We start from the raw sequence: 12,715 nt of genomic DNA on the forward strand, positions 1-12,715 counted from the left end.
ATTCCGCCTCTGTCATCGGGCGCTGTCTGGACGGGCCACAGGGCCCTATTGACTACAACTCCCAGAATCCGCAGCGTACCGTGCTTAAGTCTTTTCCACTACATTGTCCGCGGTTATCCTGCGGGTCAGTCAACAAGACTACGACTCCCATGAGGCTTAGCATGGCCGATTAAGGGTTCAGGGAAACAATGAGAAGTGTCCTTTGTGTCTCCACGGGTGAGGAATGACCGTGTGAGCGGTTGCATTTCGTGTCTTTTAGGCGATAACCCGAAGGAGTTTGAAGGATCTCTAGAACAGACAGAAGTTAAGGTCCGGCGAGGCGGAACGGAAGCACCTGGTGGGAGGGAGGAGGAGCCGGAAGTTAAGGCGGGGAGGGGGCGGGGGCGGGGAGGTGGAGGGAAAAGCAAGCCAGGAGGTTCTGCGGCCGTTTCTAGTAGTTTCCAGGCGCTGCCGGGCGGCTCGGTCCGGGCGGTCCTGAGGCTGTGGCTGTGGCTGCTCGGGAGCTGGTGGCGGCGCGACCGGAGAGCCGATGGCCAAGTGGGGTGAGGGCGACCCACGCTGGATCGTGGAGGAGCGGGCGGACGCCACCAACGTCAACAACTGGCATTGGTGAGGGCCAGCGGGCCAGGCCGCGGGAGCGCTCCGGCCGCCAGGGCTGCAGGGTCCCCGGAACCTCGGCCGGGACAAAGCTGGGGCCAAGGCAGCCCTTCCTGCCCGGAGATGGGCGTGGGTCCTTCCTGTTGCAGGGGTCCGTAGTCCCAGGTCCCTCCACCCTCCGGCCTCCGTTTCATTGGCGGGGGAGGCGGCGGGACGACATGGAGGGCTGCGCCCCAGACGAGGGGGTTCAGATATGAGAACAGAACCCCTTGGCTGCTGCATTCAGCCTGAGCGGGGAGATGATTCCCACTCGTGGCCGCAGGAGTCAGTGAGACCCAAACCGCCGTGGATTGTGTTGGGAGACTGCAGTGTTCGTCTCGGGAGGGTTGGAACTCCTCTATTCCGGCTTACGGGTGGAATTAAAAGTCAGCCATAGGGCACTGCTGCCTCGCTCTAGAAGGCTGAGGTTTAGAACGTGTCCTGCCGGTGCCCAGAGCTCAGTGGTGCTGAAGGCGCCGTGGCCTCTCACCCGGAACTATTAAGTTAGTTGTATTGTAGCTCCAGGGACTGCGCTTGGTTGCCGGGCAATCATGGTTTATAACCCAACCACTCTGAAAAGCCTGCTCTCCTTCATGAAATCCTCTACAAGTAATGTCTTATCTTTTTGAGTCCGGTGAACTTTGTTCATACTGTCTTTACTGTCTTTTTACTTTGTTGCAGCTCTTTTTACTGTTGTTTTCTCTACTAGTTAGAAAGTGGGGAGGTAGATAGTTTTTCTTCTCTATATCTCAGCCTGCCTCCTTTCCTCTTAACACAGAGTGTTTGACTTAATTTTTGTTTGTTTTGAAGTGCTGGACTTATATTGTTTTCATGGCCATTTAGAGGGCATAGAATGTGTAGAGCCTTTATAGCATAGCCTGAATTTGACAGGTCAAAACACTGTGCTAATGAGATCAAGATTATTGGTTTATTCGTTACTGGACCTTTTAGCTCAATACTGCATTCTGTGGCCCCGTTGTGTGCTCCTGACTTCAGCAAGATGTGCACAGTTTTCCACTTGGTCAGACGGGGGCGCCACGTTAAAGTGTCTAATGCTGACCCCAGCACCATCATGCTGAGAAAGGAAAGCAGAATTTTCCATTTAGTTTGAAACCATTCTATTACAGCAACTGTCCTTATTGACAGTATGGGACTCCTGGTCTTCCGTTTAGGAGTCCCATACTGTCAATAAGGGGTAACACGTTTGTGGACATACTGGAGTGGGGCTGAGGGTCTTGTGTTCTTTTCCAGCCTCCTTTAGCCTTGGATGCTCTTGCATAGAGCAAGCAGTTGTACCCTTCATTTGGCTGCTGGTCCATAGCTTTGTTTCTGTTTTGCAGGACAGAGAGAGATGCTTCAAATTGGTCCACAGATAAGCTGAAAACACTGTTCCTGGCAGTACGTGTGCAAAATGAGGAAGGCAAGTGCGAGGTGACTGAAGTGAATAAGCTTGACGGAGAGGCATCTATTAACAATCGCAAAGGCAAACTTATCTTCTTTTATGAGTGGAGCATCAAACTAAACTGGACAGGTAAGTCTATGCTTGGCTTTTAGGACAGAGGTTAACCGCATTTTGATTGACCTGTTCAGGAGCCGGGGAGGACAGTTTTTGAGAGGTTATGAACTTTTTTCAAGGGAGATAGTGCTGTTTTGGAGTCCTATTGAAAAGAGTATTGGATGCTGAAATTCTTCTGCCACTGTGGGACACTATAAATGGGTTTCCTCTCTCTGGGTCTCACAGGTCCCCACTGATGAAGCAGCTGGGCTGCTGAATCTTTGGACCTGGTCTGTGTTGGGACATATAATGTGACATTTCTCAGACTAGCTATTTCTGCCTCTTGGATGATTTTAAAGTGGGGAGGGGGAGTTTTTTGGTTTTCTTTCTTTTTTTTAACTCTCTCCAGTGTGACCCTAACAGTTCAGAGTGCTGTGGTAATGAAGCTTGCATGTGATTATAACTTGGGTCAGTTTTATTCTCTAGCTTAATGTCCCTTTTGTGAAGATATTAACATAGAATTGGGCCCATGTTAGATGGTCCTGACTGTTGGGAGGCTGAATTTTAAAAGACAGTAAAGTTAAAAGGGTACATGTATGGAGCAAAGCATGAAATAAATTTTTGTTTCAATAAACATTTCTCAAGTGAATGTTAATAAAGAGGGGAAATGTATTTATCGTCTGTTTTTTTGTTTTTCAAACTACTAAAGCACAGCAGTCTGGAAGGAACCTTAGGTATCATCTTGCCCAGTCTCCTTTTTATAGATAGAGAAACTGAGGCCTAGAGAAGTAAAGATAAATAAGTGTTTTGTGAGTTAACTTTGAAATACAGTTAGTTCTGCTATAACGTGGCACGTGTGTTTCTAAAAATCACCACACTATGCAGAATCTCGCAACAAAAACCACAGGGCTTGTAGGGAAGATGGGCTTAGGGACGTGACACTATACTCAAAAGTTTTATCAGTGATTTTTTTTAAATTTAGGAATGTAAAAATTGATGGCACAGTTTACACTGTGTTAACTGTTAAATCATAAGAAATACATAAATAACATAAATATGATGCTTTACCTTGACAAAGACCTGAAGTTTGCTTGTGAAAGTGGGCGTCAGAAGCCTTGAGGCATGTGGGTTATTGTGAGGTGGTGGAAGGGGCGTCACCTGAAATCAGAAGGAGCATTATAACACCACTAGTGGATGGCGCGGCTCCTAAACGCACACGGTGAACTGAAGTCACCAGCAGACAGATGTTTGGGATGTGTATTTCGCGTATTCCTATACAGCTCCATTCAGCCGGGTTTGGGTTTCTTTGGGTTCACCTAGTGTTTCTCAAGGATGAAATCACATATAAGCAAACATGAAATTCATGTTATGATCAAATCGTCCCTTAATATATCAATAGTATTGGAACACAATTGTATTTTCAAGACAAGCGTTCTAGCAGAGCTGTCTGTATTGACTGTCAACCAAGTCCTCCTTAGCAGAGTTCATGCTGGTGCCAAATTCACATAGTTCTTGGTCCCACACTGTAATAGCACAGCCTCAAGAAATCTGATGGGGAAAGACATTTCAGGGTTGGGGGCAGTGGCTGCACCTGGCATGGCATTCTCTCAGAATAAAGGAGGTCAGTTCAGTTGTCCAAAAGAAGTGTAAGCAGAATAGTAGTTAGCACTCCAGAGCAGAAGAGGAGGAGAGGAGAGAAGGAGACTGATAACATTGCATTACTTTTGACAGGTACCTCTAAGTCTGGGGTGCAGTACAAGGGCCATGTGGAGATCCCCAATTTGTCTGACGAAAATAGCGTGGATGAAGTGGAGGTTTGTGCTTTCTATTTCCTCATCTGTCTGAGTCTTCCACATCCGCTTATTCTCAGATGAGAAAAATGACCTGTCATTCAAGATTACAGGCCAGGCTTGGCCCCAGCATTCAGAACCCCAGTCTGCAGATGATTTTCTAGGTCTTTGGTGCCATCAGGAGCTCCCAGAACAACTTGTGCTTATTTAATTACTTTGCTTTAGTGAGTAGTGTGGGTTCTAACATTAGCCACCTTTGTCTTGGCAGAGAGACCTCGAGAAGGAACACTCATGGGGATTGTACAAAAACCTCAACCCTCATTTCCTTTGGAAATGTTAGCAGTTATCTGATTGCTCAGCACCGACATTCCACAATGTGGGTGCCTCTCAAGTTATTTACCACCTACTTCTGATCTTTCACTCAGATTAGTGTGAGCCTTGCCAAGGATGAGCCTGACACAAATCTCGTGGCCTTAATGAAGGAAGAAGGGGTGAAACTTCTGAGAGAAGCAATGGGACTTTACATCAGCACCCTCAAAACAGGTATCCCTTGAGTCGTTACGAGTGCCTTGAGAAGATAGCTTTCCACCCGTCAGATGCTAATTAAGGGGATTGACAGGTCTTTCTTTGGCAAATGGATAAAAATTTGGGGGGGAGGAGGCTTATTTCATCTTAAAATCAGTCTGTAAGCTTTAAGTAAGGGAAAGATCTAGAGATATGTTGTCTGATTTGTTGGCTGTTGAGCACTTGAACGTGGCTAGTCCAAATTGAGATGTGCTGTGAGTACAAAAAACGCAATGGATTCTGAAGACTTAGTATTTTTAAAAAAAGTAAAATGTCTCAATAATTTTTTGATACTGATAACATATTGAAATGGTAGTTAGGATATATTAGGTTAAGAGTATTGTTAAAATTAATTTCACCTGTTTGTTGTAACGCTTTAGTGTGGCTACTAGAAAATATAATTCACATTTGAGGTTGAGATTGTATTTCTGTTAGACTTGCTGATCGAAAGACTTGGCAGCCCCAGACGCACCACGTGAGCATAGTCCTGCACTATTTTTGATGCGCATTCTCCAGGGACATTTAGAGGGTTATTTGAATAGTAGTCAGCTCAGCTGTCCCCTAGAATTCTAGTTCTGCTGGTGTGTTCTGATCACCAGAGTGATCAGAGTACATATGATCAGAGTACATATGGCGTCAGAGTACATATGATGATCATCAGAGGGAACCATTATAGAGGTGGAAACCTTTGTTGGTGGGAACCAGTTCTCTGATGGCATAACTAGTTGTGGCTGTCCTACAGAGGTAAGGCAGAGTAGAGAAAGGGGACTAAATATGCAGCTGTGGGTATCTTGGCACACTCTTGAAGTCTTTGGAACTGCCACTGCATTCATTGGCTGCCATCCACAGTAGACCTCACATACAGTTAACAAGTCGTGATGCTTCTAATTGAGTCAGGGGTTTAAAACAATGCCAGTGAACATACTGTGTTCTGTAGCATACACTCAGATACCTGTCTGGCATAGATCAAAGTTAAAGACGCTAAAGTGGATTACTCTTCCCTCCCTTGTCGTGACCTCCATCTGAGTTAAGATGGCCATGTTTGTCAAACTACAATGAAACCCTGAGTCTCAGCTACTAAGAAATAACTTCCAAGAGCTGGGATTTTATCTTTTCAGAGTTCACGCAGGGTATGATCTTGCCTACAATGAATGGAGAGTCAGTAGACCCAGCCGGGCAGCCAGCACTGAAAACTGAGGAGCACAAGGTAACCGGTGTCCCCATGTGCTGGGGCGGGAGGCCATCTGGAAAGGGAGTTAAGGCACTGCCTCCTTCATAAGTCTCTATCTCAGCTCTTTCTCTCCCACCCTAACCTCTGAGCCAGAGCTGGTGCTTTGTAGAGAGTCCACAGAGTGTAGTTGTCTGTCTCCCCATCTTTAACCTGGTGGTCATTCATTTATAACAGACCCCTTAGAGCAAATGGAAGCCATCAGGGACTTCAGAGTCCGACTGTTGTGTTTAACCCGTGAGGAGGTTATGAATGCAGGGTGGTCTTCACCTCTATGCATCTTAAGTATTATGTCTACATTTCATACTTTGATACTAAAGGTGTCATCAAGGTATCAGGGGTTACTTAGATCACTAACTTCACCTAACAGGAAACTGATGGATTTCACTCCATTTGCAGGGTGAGCAAATATTTTTTCTGGAGATGGAACTTGTGTGGTTTGGGTTCAGCACTTGGTTTTCAGCCCTGTTGCCCTTTTGTCAGCACACTGAAGGATATTCTGGGGGTGCTGCTTCCAGCTATTTAAGCATAGAAATTCTGCTTGAGAATCACGTGGGGCTCTTCAGAAATAACCTTATGATTTGGTGTGCCCTTCAGCAGTGGGCTTTTAAATGAGTGTCACTCTTCTTTCACCTAGAGTGGCATTGAGGATTTTCTGGGAAAGTTCCCCTTCTGACTGAAATGCTCGTGCACATAAATTTCCTCTAACTCCCCGGAATAACTAGCCTTGGAGGTGAAAAAGTTTGTGAGAATGAATAGCATTCATTGTAATGGTTTCACCATTACTCTAAACTGACAATTTCACTGCCACTTCCACAGGCTAAGTCGGCTCCTTCAAAAACCCAGGCAAGACCTGTTGGTGTCAAAATCCCCACTTGTAAGATCACCCTTAGAGAAACCTTCCTGACATCACCAGAGGAGCTCTATAGAGTTTTTACCACCCAGGAGGTAAGTATAGTCTTATCCTTCTAGCTCCTGGCATCTGCCGTCCCGAGTGACTGGAGTTGTGGGCACATCCCCGCATTGTGCGGAGGAAGTGCTGAGTGGAACCATGAAGCTTTCCTTGTACACTCAGAGGCAAAGGGAAAACACTTTTGTTCAACCCACTCATCAAAGTGGATTCGTCTTCTTTTTTCTCTTTTATGCTAGTTTTGGGTCATGTAAGTGGGAACCACTGGAATCATTCTCGTTAGAAAAATAAATGGATTTGAAATAATGGCATCCTAGGTTCAGAAAGGGTTACTTGAGTCGAAGCCTGGTCTCTAGTGGAACAGAAAAGAGCCTAAACCTGGTTCTTGGGCAGAGTAGTATCTTTGGAAGTGAGAGCTGAGGCATGCAGGTGTCAGCTGGCATTTCTCCTGGGTCCCACTGAGAGCCACGCATCTTCTTAACCTCCTTTTTCTCTGCAGCTTGTTCAGGCCTTTACCCATGCTCCTGCAATGTTAGAAGCAGACAAAGGTGGCAAGTTTCACCTGGTAGATGGCAATGTCTCTGGAGAATTCACTGATCTGGTGAGTACGTGCTTGCCAGGATATAGCTTTTGTCTGGTCAGAAGAATAACATTTCCCCCTTTTTCAGCTCTGTAGATAAAATTTAAGGCTGTAATCTCTTTGGTTAGTAAAACCGCATTTTGTTTTTCAAAAGAATGCTACGATTGAATTCTCTTGCTCTCATATAAATTTTTCTTTAGTGGGGTAAAATTGCTTCTTCCTGGAAAAATCAAACATGGAGGAGAGGTTAGATGCATTTGTGGCTTACGGCTTTCCGTTTGCAGCACTGAAATTTCACGTGGGCACAGGTGACTGGACCCAACTTAGGAGTAAGAGGAGAGGCTGTGGCTGATGTCAGTGCAGGAGCTACCAACTCTGGTCCACTTTGTCCTCATCAGTAGTACAGCTGCAGATGATGGGCCCATATGAAAGGCAGATGGGTGATGCTTGCTAGGATTGGGTACGTTGCAGTCTATAGTATAGGCTGACCTCTTTGATTATTTTAGATCCCTGAGAAACATATTGTGATGAAGTGGAGGTTTAAATCTTGGCCAGAAGGTAAGTAAGCGTATGTATTTATTGCCATTGCCCCCAGAACTTGTTCTTTTCCCCTTAGCCTCAGACCCACATGGAAACCCTGGATCTGAAACCTCCTTCCCCTTTGCCTTTCCCCAGGGCACTTTGCCACCATCACCTTGACCTTCATTGACAAGAATGGAGAGACTGAGCTGTGTATGGAAGGCCGAGGCGTCCCTGCCCCTGAGGAGGAGAGGACACGGCAGGGCTGGCAGCGGTACTACTTTGAGGGCATCAAACAGACCTTTGGCTACGGCGCACGCTTATTTTAGGACCAGCAGCAGAGGGTACAGCCTGCCGAACACTTCAGTCCAGCCCTCTCCTGACTGGGGCTTGTGACTTACAGGATTGCACCATCCCAACCACTAACTTGGGGCCGGGGCCCCTTCCCTTCATGTATACCTTGGGTTTGTGCATGTTTTCTGCTGGGTGGGAACAGAGGGTGATTTCTCTTTTATGTGTACATACGCTAAATAAACGTAATTTAAAAATCGTGCATGTCTGGAACCTGTGTTGACGGGGTGGCTGGTATTGAGTTCCCTTGAAGGTTTTGAACAAAAAAAAAAACAACCGAGGGGTTTTATCTCCATTCTGCGTAAATGTACGTAATTAAGAGGCCTGAAAAGAGCCTACTTCTCACCAGCAAGCATTCCTGAGCTCATGTCCTTTCATACTGCAGACTGGCAAAAAGGGTCTCTTCCCCTCACTGAGGGAAACGTGGGGTGGAGTTTCCCTGGGGTGAACGGTACCAAGAAACTTTATCGCTGGTCCAGGTGGCATCCTGGGCTTCCCACTCTCCATGGCCTCTTATTCTCTTCCAAGAAGAGGTGATCAACCAGGTGCTGGTTTGAGGTGTGGAAAGAGATTCCCCGCCCTGTGACCAAGGGGAACTGTGGGCTTTGGGTTTCTGTTCACTGAGCTTCTGTTTATTGAGTGGTTACTGTGTACCAGGCACTGTACTAAGCAGTTCCCTTACAGTAGCTTATTTAGCGCCCATAATTTAGCCCCTATGAAACAGATACTACCATCATTTCTGTTTTACAAGAACCTAGTCCTTGGATTTCTTAACGCATATCCCAGACCCTACAACAGATAATTTAGCAGAGTTGGAATTTGGAACAAGGACCATAACGGCAGAGCCAGTGCTCAAGTCCAAACCACTGTCTACTGCCTTGTTGCGTTCATCCCTGAAAAGAAGCAGCTGCATTTCTAGCATGTTAGGCATCCTTCCTGGAATCGGAAATTCCAGGCCTGTTGTTACTCCCAGAAAGAGGAAGAAACGAATATAGAGTATTTTTAAAGACCTGGTTCCATTAAGCAAGTTTACTGAGCACTGACGAAGGGGTTCCAGTGGGGTCCAGATTGCCACGTTGCAGGAAGAGGTAAACTGTACCTTCACAGGGAGGGTCATTTTCCTCGACAAGCCCCGCCCTGGTGACCTCAGTGTGAGTCAGCACCTTCTAATCCAGACACTACCTCCTGCAGTTACAGCTATTTCCTTCATCTGTCCTTGCCTGTTTTATTAGGTGGCAGTGAGGTCTGCAGGCTAATCCAACCAACGTGACTTGGCCAAAATGCAATTAAAGTAGGAAATCAGTACTGATCTGGATAATTTAGATCCCCAATATCCCCCCTTGGCTTGAATTAATCGACAAGTGCTGGGCTGAACTAATTTGCACCTAGTTCGGCATTATATCTGCTTCCTGGGGGTTCGAACAGATACTTTTTGATAAAGTACCTGTGCTCTAGCTTGAATCAAATCAAGGACCCCTTGGGACTTCCCTGGCAGTCCAGTGGTTAAGACTCCGTGCTCCCAATGCAGGGGGCACGGGTTCTATCCCTGGTCAGGGAACTAAGATCCCACGTGCTGCACGGCATGGCCAAAATCAACAAAAACAAACAGCAAATCAAGGACCCCTTCTAACAGAGACCAGTGACGAAAAAGGACCCCTTTCACACCTGGCGGGAGAGTTACCAATTCCAGAATACCTAGGAAAAATCTGAAGTGAAGTTTACAAGTGTCTTAGTAATAACCAAAGCACCAGGCAAAGTTCCTGTTATATGACAGCTCGGTAACATTCATATCCCCAGTACTGATGGCTGTTCCAATTTTCACCACTTCCATTTCACTGAAAACATTTTGGTTAGCCATCGGAGCCTAAAAAGCAGAATGACAGAGCTAAAAACAGAACTTTGGACTTGGGTTTGAATTGTAAATGTGTCACTTCCTAACAAATTGGGCAAATTTCCTCATCTGTAAAAGGGGTAGTATAATAGGTACCTATAAGAGCATTAGAGATGGATGTAGAAGCTCTGGCCCCTGGTGGCATGTTACTTGTTGACTTCTGGGCTCCCAAGCCTGCACATTTTCCCTTGAGAAGGAACTGATCTTTTGAAAATCTAGTTAATTGGCCAAATTGCAAATCCTAGGCCAAGGGTTCTCCTCAACTAAGAACCACCTGAGGGGAGCCTGTCAAACGCAGGAAAGTGGACGCCACCCCTAGGTACTCTTAGTGGGTGTGGGGTGTGGCCTGTGAGCTTACATTTTAATATCCCAGGGGTGGATTTTGAGAAGCACTTCAACATGTTAAGAAAATCTAATTGTAGTAGAGGAGCCAAAGAAGCACATCTGGGTCCTTTTTGTGAGCACTGAGACAAAGGATCTGAAACATCCTGTCTTCCACGAGACGAGGGAGGCCAGCAGGATCTGGCAGGTTTGTACTGTTGGTTGTTTTAAACCCTAGTAAGAATTCAATGTGACCAGTCTTTTTTTTTTTTTTTTTTTTTTTTTGGCTGCGTTGGGTCTTCGTTGCTGTGTGCCGGCTCTCTCTAGTTGCGACAAGTAGCGACTACTACTCATTGCGGTGCGTGGGCTTCTCATTGTGGTGGCTTGTTGCAGAGCACAGGCTCCAGGTGAGCGGGCTTCAGTAGTTGTGGCACACGGGCTCAGTAGTTGTGGCTCGTGGGCTCTAGAGTGCAGGCTCAGTAGTTGTGGCACACGGGCTTAGCTGCTCCACGGCATGTGGGATCTTCCCGGACCAGGGCTTGAACCCGTGTCCCCCGCATTGGCAGGCGGATTCTTAACCACTGGGCCACCAGGGAAGCTCTCAATGTGACCAGTCTTGCCTAGCCTAGAACCTTTTACGAGGTAACCCAGAGGAGGAAAAATGGGGCAAAAACAAACATCCAGGTGGCCGGGGCAGCTAAGTTAGAAACAGCTGTGGTGTTCGTGTTGGATGCGTAGCCACGGATGGCTCCTGGTGTCTGGGATGGGAAGAATAGCCAGGTGAGCCAGGACGGCCTACACTGGACCAGAGCGGGGGAGGGCCCTCTCTGATTTCATGGGCCTCTCCTGGCTCTGATACCAGTGGCTCCTGAAATCCTCCCTTTAACAGGGTCAGTGACCCATCTGTGACTCTTTCTGCTCACACACAGGTGTTCCCTAAGCCGGCAACCACCTGCACAGCATCTCTTTCTCCTTTGTACAGTTTGAATAAACACCATTTTATAGCTGATCAACGCCCCAGCCCCTTCAAGGCTCCTTTCCAGCCCCCTTTTCTTTAGTTTCTCTCACCTGTGGCCTGACATGGTAGCAATTTAGCATGTCACTTGGATTAAGAATGGGGCTGGTTAAGTTCAGTTTGGGTAACAGACAAAGCATTAGGTATAGATTAAATTTAGACAGTGTGTTTAAGTGTCAAGGTAAATTATATTAGAAAGGAGGGGAATTAGCCGTTTCCTGTGAAAACAGACTCTGGGATATCTCTATCTTGTTATTTATTTTTTTAAAGTTTCAGCTAAAACATAATTAAAACATTCCTGTGCTAATCGTATCGAATTCCCCAGACAAGAGACAGGGAAGGGAACTTGGCTCCCACCTAGTGACCCGAGATCCTGGCCTCTCTGACCCTGTAATATTCTAATTGCACCAGAGTGCTGTTACACGGTGATCCTGGACCAGACTAATAAACCTCCCTCTAGGTGTCATGTAATTGGAAATATCTGGCTCTCTGAGTTTCTCCAGGTAGTGGCTCTCAACACACCTTGTCTCATTCTGCTTCCTGATGTGACTCCCCCAAATGCCAGAAGTGACAGTGGAGTGTGTGGTAAGGGTACCAACTAAGATAGGGCTCTCTCATAGGTGTAGTTCTTGGGACAACTCTGCATCGGATCCCCTTGCAGCAAGTTGCTTGGGGAAGTGGGGTCACTTCCTCTGGTGTAAATGCAATTGATCTATCTGGCCAAAGGACTTGGAGTGAATGTGCCCCTAAGGTCCTGCTAGCTCTTCCCTGCCTCCCAGGTAACCCTTTACGAGTTTGAGTAAAGATAACCGAGTAAAGATAACCTAACTGATGTTTAGTCTAAACTAAAATCTGCACCCTGGAGCTCTGCCTGCCCAGCAGGGTTAGGTAATCACAAACGCAGTCCAGGGGAGCTTGGCTTGGACAGTAAGCAAGGGCCCCCTACACCTCTCTGCTCTGCTGGGGCTCCAAATTCTTCATCAGACAGAATTTGAAAATAAAGTGCTTTATTGCTGAGGTTCCCAGAGAGTTGCACGGCAGCTGCCTAGGGGCTAGGACTGAAGTTCCCTACTTTTGGAGGCTTTTATGAAAAGAGACAGTTGGGATATCAGCATTTCAACCCCACAGAAGGCAAGAAAGTGTGGTTGCAGAGGGGAGGGGAGATGGGGTGAGGGGAGGCAGGGAAGAGGCACGAGGTGTGCTGGGAGAGCTGATCATATGCATCTCTTCCCAACTCTGAGCTCAGCGTATTCAGCGACATCACCTTGGGAGCCTGAAGTGGGCCACAGTGGGAACGTTTACACCACAGAAATTGCCCAAATGCTACAAATTGGGGCTGTTCCCCTGCCACCCACCCCGGGAGAGCTGATTTACCAGCCCACCCTGCACATGACCCATCCTTCTGGGCTGGTTCT

General features: G+C 46.8%; 1 protein-coding gene across 1 annotated transcript; it reads left to right on the forward strand.

Moving 5' to 3' along the window:
- The first annotated feature begins 378 nt into the window (after nucleotides 1-378).
- On the forward strand, nucleotides 379-8,272 carry AHSA1 (activator of HSP90 ATPase activity 1). The gene is made up of 9 exons (XM_081227560.1): nucleotides 379-609; nucleotides 1,977-2,167; nucleotides 3,863-3,945; nucleotides 4,347-4,464; nucleotides 5,604-5,692; nucleotides 6,533-6,661; nucleotides 7,123-7,224; nucleotides 7,710-7,761; nucleotides 7,879-8,272. Exons 1-9 carry the CDS (start codon nucleotides 530-532, stop codon nucleotides 8,049-8,051), a joined length of 1,017 nt encoding a protein of 338 aa, XP_081083686.1. The 5' UTR covers nucleotides 379-529; the 3' UTR covers nucleotides 8,052-8,272.
- Nucleotides 8,273-12,715: the final 4,443 nt, after the last annotated feature.

Source organism: Mesoplodon bidens, assembly GCF_964165515.1.
Source record: "Mesoplodon bidens genome assembly, chromosome: 3".
Lineage (NCBI taxonomy): Eukaryota > Metazoa > Chordata > Mammalia > Artiodactyla > Ziphiidae > Mesoplodon > Mesoplodon bidens.